General features: G+C 26.9%; 3 protein-coding genes and 1 long non-coding RNA gene across 9 annotated transcripts in view; 3 read left to right on the top strand and 1 right to left on the bottom strand.

Moving 5' to 3' along the window:
- The first annotated feature begins 1,246 nt into the window (after window positions 1-1,246).
- On the top strand, window positions 1,247-7,523 carry LOC100744247 (chitin synthase chs-2). The gene is made up of 18 exons (XM_024366321.2): window positions 1,247-1,388; window positions 1,578-1,874; window positions 1,941-2,159; window positions 2,251-2,550; window positions 2,659-3,086; window positions 3,160-3,406; window positions 3,505-3,779; window positions 3,908-4,118; window positions 4,266-4,513; window positions 4,663-4,855; window positions 4,976-5,130; window positions 5,232-5,531; window positions 5,638-5,837; window positions 5,908-6,217; window positions 6,302-6,478; window positions 6,559-6,726; window positions 6,800-7,028; window positions 7,185-7,523. Exons 1-18 carry the CDS (start codon window positions 1,247-1,249, stop codon window positions 7,382-7,384), a joined length of 4,299 nt encoding a protein of 1,432 aa, XP_024222089.2. The 3' UTR covers window positions 7,385-7,523.
- Window positions 7,524-7,875: 352 nt separating this feature from the next.
- Window positions 7,876-11,384, top strand: LOC100742825 (another transcription unit protein). Its single transcript, XM_012383377.3, has 6 exons — window positions 7,876-7,943; window positions 9,248-9,578; window positions 9,673-10,091; window positions 10,167-10,757; window positions 10,834-11,035; window positions 11,125-11,384. The coding sequence occupies exons 2-6, from the start codon at window positions 9,461-9,463 to the stop codon at window positions 11,292-11,294; spliced, it is 1,500 nt and encodes a 499-aa protein (XP_012238800.1). The 5' UTR covers window positions 7,876-7,943; window positions 9,248-9,460; the 3' UTR covers window positions 11,295-11,384.
- A 451-nt stretch (window positions 11,385-11,835) lies between these two features.
- The window catches only part of LOC100742708 (spermine synthase), a 5,092-nt gene continuing 2,643 nt past the window's right edge, over window positions 11,836-14,284 (top strand). Inside the window, exons 1-4 of one of the 6 annotated variants that reach the window (XM_012383368.3) lie at window positions 11,836-12,252; window positions 12,862-12,970; window positions 13,193-13,485; window positions 13,880-13,991. In XM_012383368.3, coding sequence (XP_012238791.1) covers window positions 13,204-13,485; window positions 13,880-13,991 — 394 coding nt within the window. In that variant the 5' untranslated portion in view covers window positions 11,836-12,252; window positions 12,862-12,970; window positions 13,193-13,203. Of the gene's footprint in view, window positions 12,266-12,861; window positions 12,971-13,192; window positions 13,486-13,850; window positions 13,992-14,284 lie in introns of those variants that run through there. The other 5 variants (XM_012383363.3, XM_012383364.3, XM_012383367.3 and 2 more) reach the window with 5 other exon arrangements.
- The window catches only part of LOC112212533, a 1,392-nt gene continuing 661 nt past the window's right edge, over window positions 13,554-14,284 (bottom strand). The window contains exons 2-3 of the long non-coding RNA XR_002946355.2: window positions 13,892-14,271; window positions 13,554-13,761 (exon numbers count right to left, since the gene is read on the bottom strand). This is a non-coding gene — a long non-coding RNA (uncharacterized LOC112212533). The remainder of the gene's footprint in view (window positions 13,762-13,891; window positions 14,272-14,284) is intronic.

Genomic DNA, 14,284 nt, shown 5'->3' with positions numbered 1-14,284 from the left:
TCGAATGTTACGACTCAGAATTCGATATGATTTCAACTTTATGGCAGCGGTAAAATTAAAATCTTGTTTGAATGTATTGCTCATATACTTGCTTTCAATCTTCGCTATCATTTTTATAAATTTTTACAATTTGTTATTAAATGAATAAAACTGATTAGAGAATATAATTACTAGACTGCGGATTTTGATGCATTTATAGGAAATTTTAAGATGCAAAAATGCTCAACATTTATGTAATATAAAAAATATATAAAATATCAAATATATATTACTTCTTACGATATCTAATGAATAAAACAATTTTTCTATATATGTTCTATGTTTTTACTTATAATCATAAAAACGCGAATTTGCATAAATATACGCAGTCTAACAATAATTATTATTAAGAAAATAAAGTTTTGAAACAGTTCATTGTTGCATAAAGATCCTAATTTATTCATTCTTATGTTCATATCTGAAACATTTTTAATGCATATTACTAAATAAAAAATGATAAGTAAAAATATCAACTGATGTTTCTTCTAGTAAAATAATATTTTTACATTCATCTATTTTTAGGCGTAAAATATATCATTTAATGATTCTACTCCATTTCATATAACACACTAGGCTAATAATAAATAACAATGAATTCTGTTGACCAAAATTCATTTCTTAATAAACCTAAATATCGTCTTAGAAAAAATAGAACATTACTATAACTTACTTGTTTCTCTATCTCCTTGATCTCCTAGATCACAGATAATGTAGAAAACCCTTGACAAATTTGAAATCTTATCAATTTTATCAGTATATTAATTGATATGCCAATGAAAATTTGGGCTATTGGTGACACATCAATGACTAAACTTATTAGTAAGTTTTATTCTTGCAGCATGTCATCGTCGAAAGACAATAGTTTAGAACCTTCATATGAATTTCAATATTCTAACGATGATTTTTCGGAATATGAAGATGAAAATACGTCGCAAAATTCGTAAGGATTCATCATTTTATTTATATATATAATTTAAAAGTTTCAAGTATGTAAAAGTCTAAAAAAATTTCGAGTAATCTACGTTATAATATCATAATTTAATATGTGTTTAAAAAATGTCTACTTTATTAATAGTTACCTTACTGAATTTACTCACTTAATTGTAGGCTTCCAAGTTCATCAAATACATTTTGGGATATATTTAAATATTTTCCAATAAAAAAGGAAAGTGCATCTATGCAAAATAAAAAATGGTTGGATATTTCTATGCAAATTATTAAAGTATTTGTATATGGTATATTTTTCTGTATTGTCCTTTGTACTGGTTTAATCTCTAAATTTGTAGTCATTTTTGCTCTATCACAGCTCAAAGATGAAAAGTCTATACAGTTCTGTGATTATTATTCAGGTAATTTATTTAATATTTATCTTCATTAATTTATATCATTATAAGTTTATAATTGTGCTTATAGTTACTTAAAATTATAAATTTCATTACAATTATGTTCATAATATATTTACATGTAACTCTTTTTTAATATAAATTTTACATTTTATACAAATAAGGGTACTATTTCAGTAACATTTAATGTTGTAGAATATCAAGAAGAACTGGAAGCAAGGATTTCCAAAAAAGGCAAAATAATTTGGACATGGTATATTATTTCTATGTTCCTCATACCAGAGTGTTTCACAATACTTTATGCAATATGGTATTTTCTTTTCAAAAAGAAAGAAAAATTGCCTCCAAAAGAAGCTATTATAATTCTTTTTGTTTTGGAAACAATTCAGTCAATTGGTGTTGCATCATTAATTTTCTATTGTCTTCCACAGCTTAATTCTGTGGATGTTGCTGCAATCTGTAGTTGTATTTGTTTTATTCCTACCATTTTAAGTAAGTAAATCTATTTGTAAATTAGTTATGAAAAATATAGTTAACAAATTTATACTATTATTACAGATTTATTTATACAATATCACAAATACATAAGAGCAACTAAGATATTTATAGTAGTCCTAGCATCCAATGTTTTAGCAGTAATTGTTCAAGGTTCAGGAACAGTTTTATATTCCTTTCTGAATTATATACAACATCCTCTAACATGGATTCTTCCTATATCACTTCTGTTATCTTCTTCTCGTTGGTGGTATAATTATGTGACACACAATAGTTATTGTGGTAAAATTTGTGCATAATTTAAATCTATTATATCTTCTGACATGTTTTTTCTAATTTACAACTTTTTAAAAAAATATAATTTTTTATTTAGGTTTCATAAATTTATTAGCAAAAAATAAAATAGATTTATCAAATAATTGCAATGTATTACAAGGATATATAGCATTATGGAGATGTTTAATCTTTATTTCAAGTACTATAGTGATTTCAACTTTTAAAGAAATCCATATACAAGAATTTTTTGAATTTTTGGGACAGAATGAATATAACATAGAATTAATCAAACTATCAAATAAATATAATATTACAGATACTATTATAGATACTACTTCTGCACCCCTGTATACCTTTTTATTACAAATATTTTGTGCTTTTGTCATATATCAAGTAGGTAAGGCATACATTTTTACTATAAATATGATAATAATAAATTATATATTGTAATGATTTTTTTTATTTTATCTTGTATAATTCTAAAAATTGTTTAATACCTTTACAGCAATAATTGCATATAAAACTCAAATGCATAAGTTTGGCTTTGCCCTGCCAATAAGTTTAATTACTCCAGGGACGATCTTATTAATAATGATATTTTGTGTATCAAGAGAAGAAGATTCGTGTGCATTTCATAATTTAATACCAGATTATTTATTCTTAAATACACCTAAATATAATAGTATGACAGAGTTTCTTTTAAACTGGCATATCTGGTGCTGGATAATATGGTGGTTATCACAGATTTGGATTACAGTACAAATCTGGTTAGGTGAAAAGGAAAGACTTGCACCTATAGAGAAAATTTTCTATCATCCTAGTTATGATGCATTCCTAATTGATCAATTCTTAGGATTAAATAAGAGGAGACATGAAAATTATCATGTTGTTGAAGAAGTAGAAGAATCTTCAGACTCTATTACAGAATTTGAGGTTTTACTTTGTTTAGTATTTCAAAATGAAAGTTTGTTTAACTGCTGCTTTCTAGCTGAAACTTTTATTTCAGAGTAGCAATTCAAACGAAATATGTGATTTTAGTAATCCTAATTCCACACTTTCTCAAAACACTATAAATAACAAAAGAAATGCTTATGTCCCTGTAATTTATGTTTGTGCAACTATGTGGCACGAAAATAAAAAAGAAATGAACGAATTGATTGGAAGTATTTTAAGATTAGATAAAGATCACTGTGCCATGAAAGTTACACAGAAGTATTATAAGATTTCTATTAATGACTACTATGAACTTGAAAGTAAATAGCATACTTATAATTAATTATGCAAGACATATAGTATATTTCAATTAAAATCTTTAAAGTATTAAATAAAAATGACATATGAACTGTTTCAGCACATGTAATGTTTGATGATGCATTTTGTTGTATGCATGGTTGTATTGGATCTTGTAACCATAAAGAAAGTGAAGTATGCATAAATGAATATGTAGCAACATTTGTGGAATCAATGCAGGAAAACATAAAAAATCTTGGTATACTTGATTTACCACCAACTAAATATCCAACTCCTTATGGTGGTCAACTAGTTTGGAATTTACCAGGAAAAACACGTTTAACAGTACATCTTAAAGATAAAAATAAAATCAGACACAGAAAACGATGGAGTCAGGTGTACTTAATCATATTACTCTTAATATGAGACAAAATTATATTTCTATAAATTTAATTCAAATAGGTTCTTTCTTAAATACATAAATTATATCTTTTTATTTTGTACTAATTACTGATATATTTTAGGTCATGTATATGTATTATCTTCTTGGTTATTGTTTCATGAACTCATCAACAGATTTTGACACTAAAGAATTAATAGCAGAAAATACTTACATTCTAACACTAGATGGAGATGTTGATTTTCGACCAACAGCTGTTAAAGCATTGCTAGATTTGATGAAGAAAAATAAGGAATTAGGTGCAGCTTGTGGAAGAATACATCCCATAGGAAAAGGTACCTCCATAGATATCTAAGTTTGACATAAAAATTTAACATATGAAATATATTCTTATTTCTCCTAAATTTATTTTAAAATTTATTAAAAATTAATAAATTAAAGTATTTTGTAATATAGTTTTAAAAATATATTTTCATATGTAGGTCCCATGATTTGGTTGCAGAAATTTGAATATGCTATTGGGCATTGGCTTCAGAAGTCAACAGAACACACAATAGGCTCTGTTCTTTGCAGTCCAGGTTGTTTTTCTCTGTTCAGAGCAAAAGCTTTAATGCAACATAATGTTATAGCTAAATATGCAATAAGGTCAACTGAACCAAAACATTATATTCAGTATGATCAAGGAGAAGATCGATGGCTTTGTACACTAATTTTACAAGCTGGTTGTAAAGTAAGAAAATGTATATTTATACCTATATTACACTTCAAATCATAATTTTAAAAAAATTAATTATTTTTCTAAAAAATAAGGAATTAGATTTAAAAAATGCTTTATTAATTTATTATAAATACCTTTCTTCATTTGTTTCATTCAATTAGGTGGAATATTGTGCAGCTAGTGACGCTTATACACATGCTCCAGAATCATTTGAAGAGTTTTATATTCAACGTCGGCGATGGATTCCATCAACCATGGCTAACATTTTTGATTTACTAAATACATCAAGGGAAACCAGGAAACTAAATAATAATATTTCATGGCTTTATGTAACTTACCAATGGATTTTAACAGGTAATTTGGTTCTATAAATATGTATAATTAATAAATGCAGAAATAGTTATTCATATATTATGTATTAAAAATATATATGTATATCTATTATTTATTTATTTATTATATTACTTTATGTAGGTAGTACAATTATAGGGCCATCTTTCATTTACTTAATGATGGTTGGGGCATTTGTAACTTCCTTTGAATTAAATAATTGGATAAGTTTCTGGTGTAATTCAATTCCAATTGTCATTTTTGCTTTAATCAGTTTTTTTGGTGATGTACACAAACAGGTAATAATCTAAATTATCCATATACAATGTAAATATAACCAATTTAAAACTGATAATTATTAATAGAATTAATTTATAAGTTTTTATTAATATTATTACAGCTTATAGCAGCAGAAACTATTTCTGTCTTATATGGTGTAGTAATGATGGTTGTATTAATTGGCATAGTATTACAAATAGCAGCAGATGGACTCCTTGCACCCAATGCTCTTTTATTTCTTATTGTAATCGGTCAGTTCGTAGCAACAGGTTTATTGCATCCTCAGGAACTATCATGTTTACCTTATGCAATCATTTATTATATTACTGTGCCATCTATGTACATGTTACTCATTATTTTTTCCATCTTCAATCTACATAATATTACATGGGGGACCAGAGAATCCAAATTGCACAGACAAGTATAACTTTATAAAAAAAATTATCTTAGTATTAGTTACTAGTAAATTAATTTAGTAAATTATTTTAGTATTGCTTCTCATACATTATGAATTATAATTTTTATAGGCATTAGAACAACAAAATAGGAAGCTAAAGAAATCTGAACAAGAGGGAACTGTTGCTAATAAATACCTGAAATCTTTTTTACACAATTTGTGTAAATGTAGATTTTATACTCATAAAAATTCGAAGAAATCAGAAGAATACTTAGAATTTATCTATAATTCTATAAATGAAATTAATATTCGTTTAAAGCATATAGAAAGGTATTAAACTAATGAAAACTCAGAAATGCTATAATAAATATATTATATTTAAATTCACTAAAATTTTTAGTACCTTAGAGCTCAATAACATATTAAAAGGCAATATAGAAGAAAAAAGCAACGATCAAAGTAAAATATACGATGAAGTAAAATTAGAAGTGTCTGAACATTTAAACACAGATACAGAATCAGAAACTTCAGAATGTACCTTTACTAATAACAATCAAGAAGATCCAAATTACGTAATAAATCCTTATTGGATACAAGATGAACATTTGAAAAATGGAAAAATAGATTTTCTATCATATGCAGAAGAAGAATTTTGGAGGCAATTAATTAAAAAATATTTACATCCTATTGAAATTGATGTGGAAAGGCAGGTAAGTATGATTTTTACAAGAAAATAAATAATTAAAATTGAAAAATTAATAAAAACTTTTATGGAAAATTAAATTTTGTTGCAGCAAAAAATTTCAGAGGGGTTAATAGACATACGTAATAAATGTCTTTTCAAATTTTTTATGATAAATACATTATTTATAGTGGCAATATTCTTGTTGCAAATAAACAAAGATGTTTTGCATGTCCAATGGCCATTTGCTGTTAAATATAACATTACTTTTATTAATGACACACATGAAGTAAGTCTTATGTTCTCAATGTGCTATGAATATCATTTCTGACTGATTTTAATCTCATTATAAATGAAAAAATTTTTCAGGTACATATACTCAGAAACTATATGCATTTGGAACCAATTGGATGTCTCTTTATTATTGCATTTGTTTTCATTTTGTTCATCCAATTCTTAGCTATGTTAAGTCATAGATTCACTACGTTTATCCATGTGCTTGCTAATGTGAAATTGAGTTTAGCATGCTTTAACAAGGTAATATTATAAAAAAGAATTATTGTCAAATATAATTTAATTTAATTGATTTAACTTTCATATTTCTTTCCAGAAAGAAAATTTACCAAATGAATTAGTTACTAGTACTCATGCAAAAAATATAGCTGATGGTCTCCAAAGTACAGTAGAATATCAAACAATACATAATAATAGGTCTGAAACCTCTTCAAGAAAACATAAAACTGTTAGAGAATTGGCGGAAGAATCTCAAAATCCTACGAAGCAACCTTCCAACTTTGAAGTAGTTTTCAATATAAAATTAAGGAACCCTGATATATCTGGTATTTAATTTTAGTATAATATATTTAATAAATTATATTTTAATAATAATATTTAAAAGTAATATTTTATGATATATAATATTATTATAATGATAAAATATAACAAAAATAATAATTATGCTTTAAAATAATCTTATATTAAATGTATTATTTCAGGATTTAGAAAAACAATATCTTTAAACACACCAAAAGGTGTACTAGAAGCTTTTGAACAACATCGTTCAAATATTTTAGCAGAACATGAGTTGCAGTCTCAAAATAATGCAGCTAATGAGAAAGAAATATACCCAAAAAATAAAAATTCAAAAGGGCCTGTATATGATAACCCAACATTTTTAAATGACAATAATGAATAAATTTAATTGATAGTATATATATGATTTTATACATTTATTTTATATACGTTTATTATATTGAACAATAAGATCTTCTACTTTGTACAATCACTACAAACATCTGTAAATTATGGATCCAAAATAAATTTGTTAAAATAAAGATAGAATTTGTTTAATTTGTTCACTTATTTTCATAAAGTAATAAGAAATGTTTTAAAAAATGTGTACTTGATAACATTTACCTTGTGCTTACTTGCACACTTGCAGTTTATTTGTTTAAAATTTATTTTCGTCTAACATTTTAATAAACAATGACAAACAATATATGTAAGTTCAAGAATCACTTGCAAGCACAATCAATAATTGAACACTTACACTATAAGTAATATTATAATGTAAACAGCTATAGTACTGTCATAAAATATACATATAATATATATGAATATATGAATGCATGGTGGCGCCTCTATCACTTAAAAATTTTGCTTCTTCATACTACTACAATTTCCACTCTAATAATATCAGCCTACACCCTGTGAAATCAGAAAATAGTGGGTCTATGTGAAAAAGTAAGAAAAAGATGTAGTATAATATTTTTTCATCCGAGATTTTGTTTCCGAGAAAATCGAATTTAAGAATTTGACAAGGATATATAAATTTGCCTAATTCCAGACTGGACAAGAATAAATAATCGACAGAAGTTTAAACTATATGTGAAAATAAATCGAAAAGAATAAAATAATATTTTTTCATAAGATACTTTCGTTTTTTCGAGGAAAATAGATTTGAAAATGATTATTGAGATTGAGATATCATGCGCGTGTATCAAACTATTTCGTAATTAAACATGTTTAAACTTTAGTTTCTTGAAAATGAGATTTTACAATGAATAGAAAAATATTATTGAATATTTTTGACTTATTTTCATATGTATATTAACTAATAACCTCGTGCTCAATGTATATTCATACCTAGTTGGTACTTAGCCAAGTTAAAGTATATTTGACGAATTTTTAAACTCAAATGTTTCGAAAAAAGCGACATATGAAAAAATTTTACTGCATATCTTCGACATATTTTTTCACGTAGAATCATCCTCTGTCCGGTTGTTCTATGATTACCGTCTCACCCTATATATCTATTTTAGTTATCAAAAAATGGACACGTCCGAAAAATAATAGTATGTCTAAAGAAATATTATATAAAGAAATATAAAAATAATATGTGTAAATAAATATTGTTACATTAAATTGAGATACTTTTTTAAAAAAATGAATGTACAATTAATCAATTACACAAGTTGCATTTATAACATGCAGGGCGACCACGCATCGATATTTTAGAATCTGGAAGAAGTATAATATATTATAGGAGTTAATATAGTAGAAGAGTTAATTATATAACTTCAATTTATATAAATTAAAATAAATGTATGTATGGATATACATTGCTTAAGTCTGTGACATGTAGAATTAGTCTGACCGTAAAACATAGACATTCTTCCTGGAAAAAGACGAACTTGTTATTAATTAAAATAATTAACAATTTATTACTTGAAATATTTAATATATTATTTACTTTTTACATAGATAATTAAGAGTAATAAACAAAAATGAGAAGAATAACAACATTTTGCTTTTTGGAAAACGCAATTTTCTATTTCAATTGTAGTTCCAAACATTTGTAAAGTTTCATCTCTGTTTTAAAAATATTTAATACATATAAAAATATGCATTTTTTTATTTATTCAAATATACAAATTTATTTTTTACGTTTTTTAAATAAGGATATTATAGAACAATTAATTATTATATTAATATAATAAATGATGTTAATAAAAACACTTTACTGTTTATCACTGTTTGACATAAATTGCGATTGCAGCGTTCTACAATAAGCGGCCGACTTGTAAAGCGCATCTGTGACATTAGAGCGCCTCATCCCGATCATGAGAGTTACTAAATTTGTGACTGTCTTTACAATCTACTATGATGTGTTACTATTAGTACGATTCTGACATCTTCTGACTGACGAACAGTAAATAAGTATTTACTTATAGTTTTAACCTTCTTTGCTAATGATATTAATATTTTTAAAATGATAAATTCTCCTGAGTCCGAAAAAAATAAACCGATAGATTCTGAGCAAAGTTCTTCAGAAAGTTCTGAAGAAAATAAAGATGACAATGAATCTGAAAAATCGTTGAAAACAAGAGGTTTGTCAATTACAAAGGATAAACAATCAATGTATTTAGAATTAAGATTTAATAAATAAATTAAATACTGTTTATATACATTATTACATTGCAGACAGTGTAAAATCAAGTGATAGTGATGGAGAAGCAAGCCCAGCTCCTAAAGAAAATAATAGTGGTTCTGCTTCAGAAGCAGACAATGAAACAAAAAAGTCAAAACCGCTAATAGATTCTGATTCAGAAAGTGAGGCAGGAGATAAACAAACTTTAGCTCCAACAGCAGATGCCCTTTTTGGAGATGCTAGTGATATTAGTACAGATGATGAAAAGGACAAAGAAGATGAGAAGAAAGAAAAGAGCAAAAGTAGAAGTAGAAGTACAAGCAGAAGCAGAAGCAGAAGCAGAAGTAGAAGTAGAAGTAGAAGTAGAAGTAGAAGCAGAAGCAGAAGCAGAAGTAAAAGTAGGAGCAGAAGTAGAAGCCCAGAGAGATCTGATAGTGGTGGTGAAGGCCCTAGTCAGGCTGTTATTGAAGATGTATATATAAAATAAGTTATTTATAATTAAAAAATTCTTCACAAGCAAAAGATATTTACAATTCATTATTTTTAGGATGTAGATAAAGAAAAAGAAGAAGAACCAGAACCTCCACCAGAGACAAGAATTGATGTAGAAATTCCAAAAATCAGTACAGATTTAGGTCGTGAAATACATTTTGTAAAACTTCCAAATTTCCTTTCAGTAGAAACACGACCATTTGATACAGAAACATATGAAGATGAAATTGATGAAGAAGAAACTTTAGATGAGGAAGGTCGAGCTAGGTTGAAATTAAAAGTAGAAAATACTCTTCGTTGGAAAGAAACTTTTGATGAACAGGGTAAAGTTATCAAAGAAAGTAATGCCAGGTTTGTGAAATGGTCTGATGGCAGCATGTCTCTACACCTTGGCTCTGAGATTTTTGATGTATATAAACAACCACTTCAGGGTGATCATAATCACCTCTATATTCGACAAGGAACTGGTCTTCAAGGACAAGCAGTGTTTAGAACAAAATTGACATTCCGTCCACATTCTACAGAATCCTTCACTCATAGAAAAATGACAATGTCTTTAGCAGATAGATCACAAAAAACTTCTGGTATAAAAGTATTATCTCAAGTAGGAACCAATCCAGATCAAAATAGATATGAAATGATTAAGGTAAATTATGTTTGTTTAATTCCATTTTATCATGAAATTTGTGTATAACACAGCACTTAGGCCTATTATTATACAGAAAGAGGAAGAGAAATTGCGCATGGCAATGCGAGTTCAAAGTAAAACAAAGAAAAGTACTGCAGGTAGAGGAACTACTGGAAGATCTGTTGGTGGATATGGAGCTGATGCTTATCATGATGATGGTTCAGATGACGAGGGTGCTATTTCTCTTGCAGCAATTAAGAATAAATATAAGAAAGGAATGAATATTCCTGTTAAGGGTAAGTTATACTTCACTTACTTAAATAAAATAAATAAATTACTTAAAAGACATTGATTAAAAAGTATTTGTTTATTTTTATATTTTTAGCATCAAATATATATTCATCAGATGAAGAAGGTTCAGACTTTGAAACATTGAGACCAAAAAAAAATATCAAAGGAAAGGTTCTCAAAGATTCAGATGAAGAATCGAATTCTAGAAGCGCCTCAGAAAGTGGAAGAGAAGATGATAACCAGGCTGATAATGCCAGTGATTAAAATATTACTATTTTACTAAAGTATACATATATGCTTTTCAATATAAATGTAATACTTTGTAATATAAATGAATAAATTAATATTTTTTTTGACATAAACAAACATTCAAACATTTTCAAACAACATTATAAACAAACATTTAAACATTTTCAAACGATATTATAAACAAATATTCAAACATTTTCAAACGACATTATAAACAAACATTCAAACATTTTCAAACGACATTTTTTCGTCTCCAACAGATATAAATAAGTATAGCGACTCAGAGAAATCAGTAAGAATATTTACCTTTCGTCTATCAAATATTATGAATTAATTACCGTTCGTCAACCGAATAATTACCATTCGAAGACTTAATTATCATTTAGTCAACAGAAAAATTTTATATCCGTCAGTCTGTCAGACAATTGTCAATATCGAAATCGAATAAGATTTGAATAAATCATTATATATTGTTAATTTACTTTTCGAACAACTTTAATCCTCTCCCATGCCAGTATAGCACATAGCAGGTTAGCGGAAACTGCAACTTATTGCCAGTTGTATTAAACGTCAGTTAACGCTACCTTCTCGTCGGCAACTAAATAGAACGTAACATTTTAATTCTGTCAATTTGAATTTCAATTGGTAAATTTTGAGAAATTCCTAAAATTCTCTAAATTGCAGAGTGAGGGAAAACCATTGATCTGTTTCAGGATCTGTATTTCTATAACTGTAACACATAATTTTATAAAATATTAGATTTATACTAAAAATATTGCAAATGTTTTAATCCCATCTCAGCTTTTCGTTAAATTATATTATAAATTTCAATGTGCAGATTTCAAACGGTGTAAAAGTTTATCTACATAAACAATTGGTAGCACTGATTGGAACATAGTGTAATATAACGACCTGTATTGCAAAAGCATTTTTATCGTATAAATTACTGGTCTCGTGATTGAGAGTTATTATTGTAAGTGTAATTTGTGAGTATAATTCCTGTTTTGATTAATGGTATTATCTAATCATGTGATGTACACTTTTAAATACCTATATATAAATATATAAAAACTAATGAGTTTCATTTAAGAAGTATTATTTTTTACAAATAAATTTTAGAGTAATGGCATGAGTTCTATTAATTATATTTCTGTGTCATTATATATATAATTTTACCCTTAGGTTACTTGACCATGTGATTTTATATATATTAAGTATTTTCACATAATTTTTGCAGCTTACATTCATTTAATTATTAATATGAATATAAGATGTAAAAATTAATTTATATAATGTTTGCTTATTAATATTAAAAAGTTAATATTAACTCTTTGTTGTTGTAAGGAAGTTTCAGATGCAATTACAAAATTTTTATTTCAACAAAAAATGGTTTGAAATATAATTTTAATGAATTTAATATTATAACAATTGAAACTTATTAAAAAAAAAATTGGCCTACTTATATATTGTTAACGAAGTTAATCATTTCATTACTTATAATTGAACTATTGGTTTAAGGCAATTTAACTTATTTTCTACTATGCGTGATGTAGTATAACCTTAAAACTTCTCTATTTTCCAGGAGGAATTTAAAATATTTTCTACAAGTTCTTTTATGTTTATTCAATTTAAGGATTTGTACAGGAATTGTGATTTTCTTCATTTTACAGTCATTTTATATTAATATACAGGTATTAAAATATCTTTTTCTAATATTTAGTATTAATTAAGTTTGTTGTGTATTAAAAGAGATAAAAGTATATTCTATGATAAATACTAAGTTACAGAATATCTCATTTTAATTTAATATTTTATTTATGTAGCTTTCTTGAATAAATTTTATATTAAATTATGTGTAATATTCAATTAATAACTATTAATAAATAAATAATATGCAATAAAAATGATTTTAGGTTTTTATACAATGGTTGCCCACACTGTGCTTCTTGACTTTACAGTACCATCAAATGTAATAGTAGATGTGGAGAAACGATCCAATCTAAAAATAGCAATTGCTAATGTCCTTCAAGAACACTTTGATAGTCTGAAGCCATTAACTGAATCAAGCATTGATGGAAGCTTTTTAGTTTTATATACAGGTCCCAAAGGTAGTCTAATTACAGTTCGAGGATATACTGAAGGCTTAATCACTGTTAACATTGAATATTATAAGAGAGATGAAGAAGAAGCACTTTTGGATTTTGAGGTACAGTCCTTTATATTAATTACAGTAATTGTTTTGCAATACATAGTTGCAAATTTCATAATATTTAATTGCCTCTCATGAATATCAAGTACAAAATCAGCTTTTGTATCTCTCAAACATGGGGTCATTACAAGGTACATCTTGTTACATATGATATATTATAATAATGACTGTGCTAAAGATGTCCTCAAAAAGATTTGTTCAATATGAAAAACGTGAAGATTTTTGCATTCGTTAAACCGTGATTTTTCGTTTGCCGATTTTTGCCGCTGAACGCTAAAATTGCAAGATAAACGTATTGTAAAATCATCTCGTTTGACGAATAGTATTATAGAAATAAGTAAAAATTTTACTATATGCGGAAGAAACACGCATAACAAAGAAGACCTTGTAGCAGTGGCGATACCTGGAAGCGGACGTTGCGATGGCTCTGAACAGCCAACGCAGTAAGCGCCTGCCACCAGTAAGGCGAGGAACCATATATGACCTCTATCTGACACTATCAGGTAGAAACCACTCCCCAATTAGTTCCTATTAGTTTATCTATAGCACTTTAAAAATGTGCGAATCGTTTCCGTTGCACTCTAAAGACAACAGCTTCGGTCGATTACTTTTTTTCCGGTCAACGTGTATTTTCCTCCCGCCCCACCCCCTCGGTATTACTTTTTAGTTTTTCCGCAAAGGGAAAATGACTTGATTCATACGTAAAAAAAGAGAGTTGTTACGATTGGTGTAACAAGATAGTTTCTGTTTTTTTTTATTCGTCGGTTCGCTTGTCGCGGCCACCTTTAGTTGGCCA

Source organism: Bombus impatiens, unplaced genomic scaffold, assembly GCF_000188095.3.
Source record: "Bombus impatiens unplaced genomic scaffold, BIMP_2.2 scf_0216, whole genome shotgun sequence".
Lineage (NCBI taxonomy): Eukaryota > Metazoa > Arthropoda > Insecta > Hymenoptera > Apidae > Bombus > Bombus impatiens.
The sequence above is the reverse complement of the archived record's forward strand: the minus strand, read 5'-3'. Positions and strand labels throughout refer to the sequence as shown.

Excerpts from the sequence above, each read along its gene's own strand:
- LOC100744247 (XM_024366321.2), top strand. The coding sequence starts at position 1,247 with ATGCAAATTATTAAAGTATTTGTATATGGTATATTTTTCTGTATTGTC. Across the intron at positions 4,119-4,265 it reads AATACATCCCATAGGAAAAG|GTCCCATGATTTGGTTGCAG; the intron begins GTACCTCCATAG and ends TTTCATATGTAG. Across the intron at positions 6,218-6,301 it reads AAATTGATGTGGAAAGGCAG|CAAAAAATTTCAGAGGGGTT; the intron begins GTAAGTATGATT and ends ATTTTGTTGCAG.
- LOC100742825 (XM_012383377.3), top strand. The coding sequence starts at position 9,461 with ATGATAAATTCTCCTGAGTCCGAAAAAAATAAACCGATAGATTCTGAG. Across the intron at positions 10,758-10,833 it reads ATAGATATGAAATGATTAAG|AAAGAGGAAGAGAAATTGCG; the intron begins GTAAATTATGTT and ends ATTATTATACAG. Across the intron at positions 11,036-11,124 it reads AATGAATATTCCTGTTAAGG|CATCAAATATATATTCATCA; the intron begins GTAAGTTATACT and ends TTATATTTTTAG.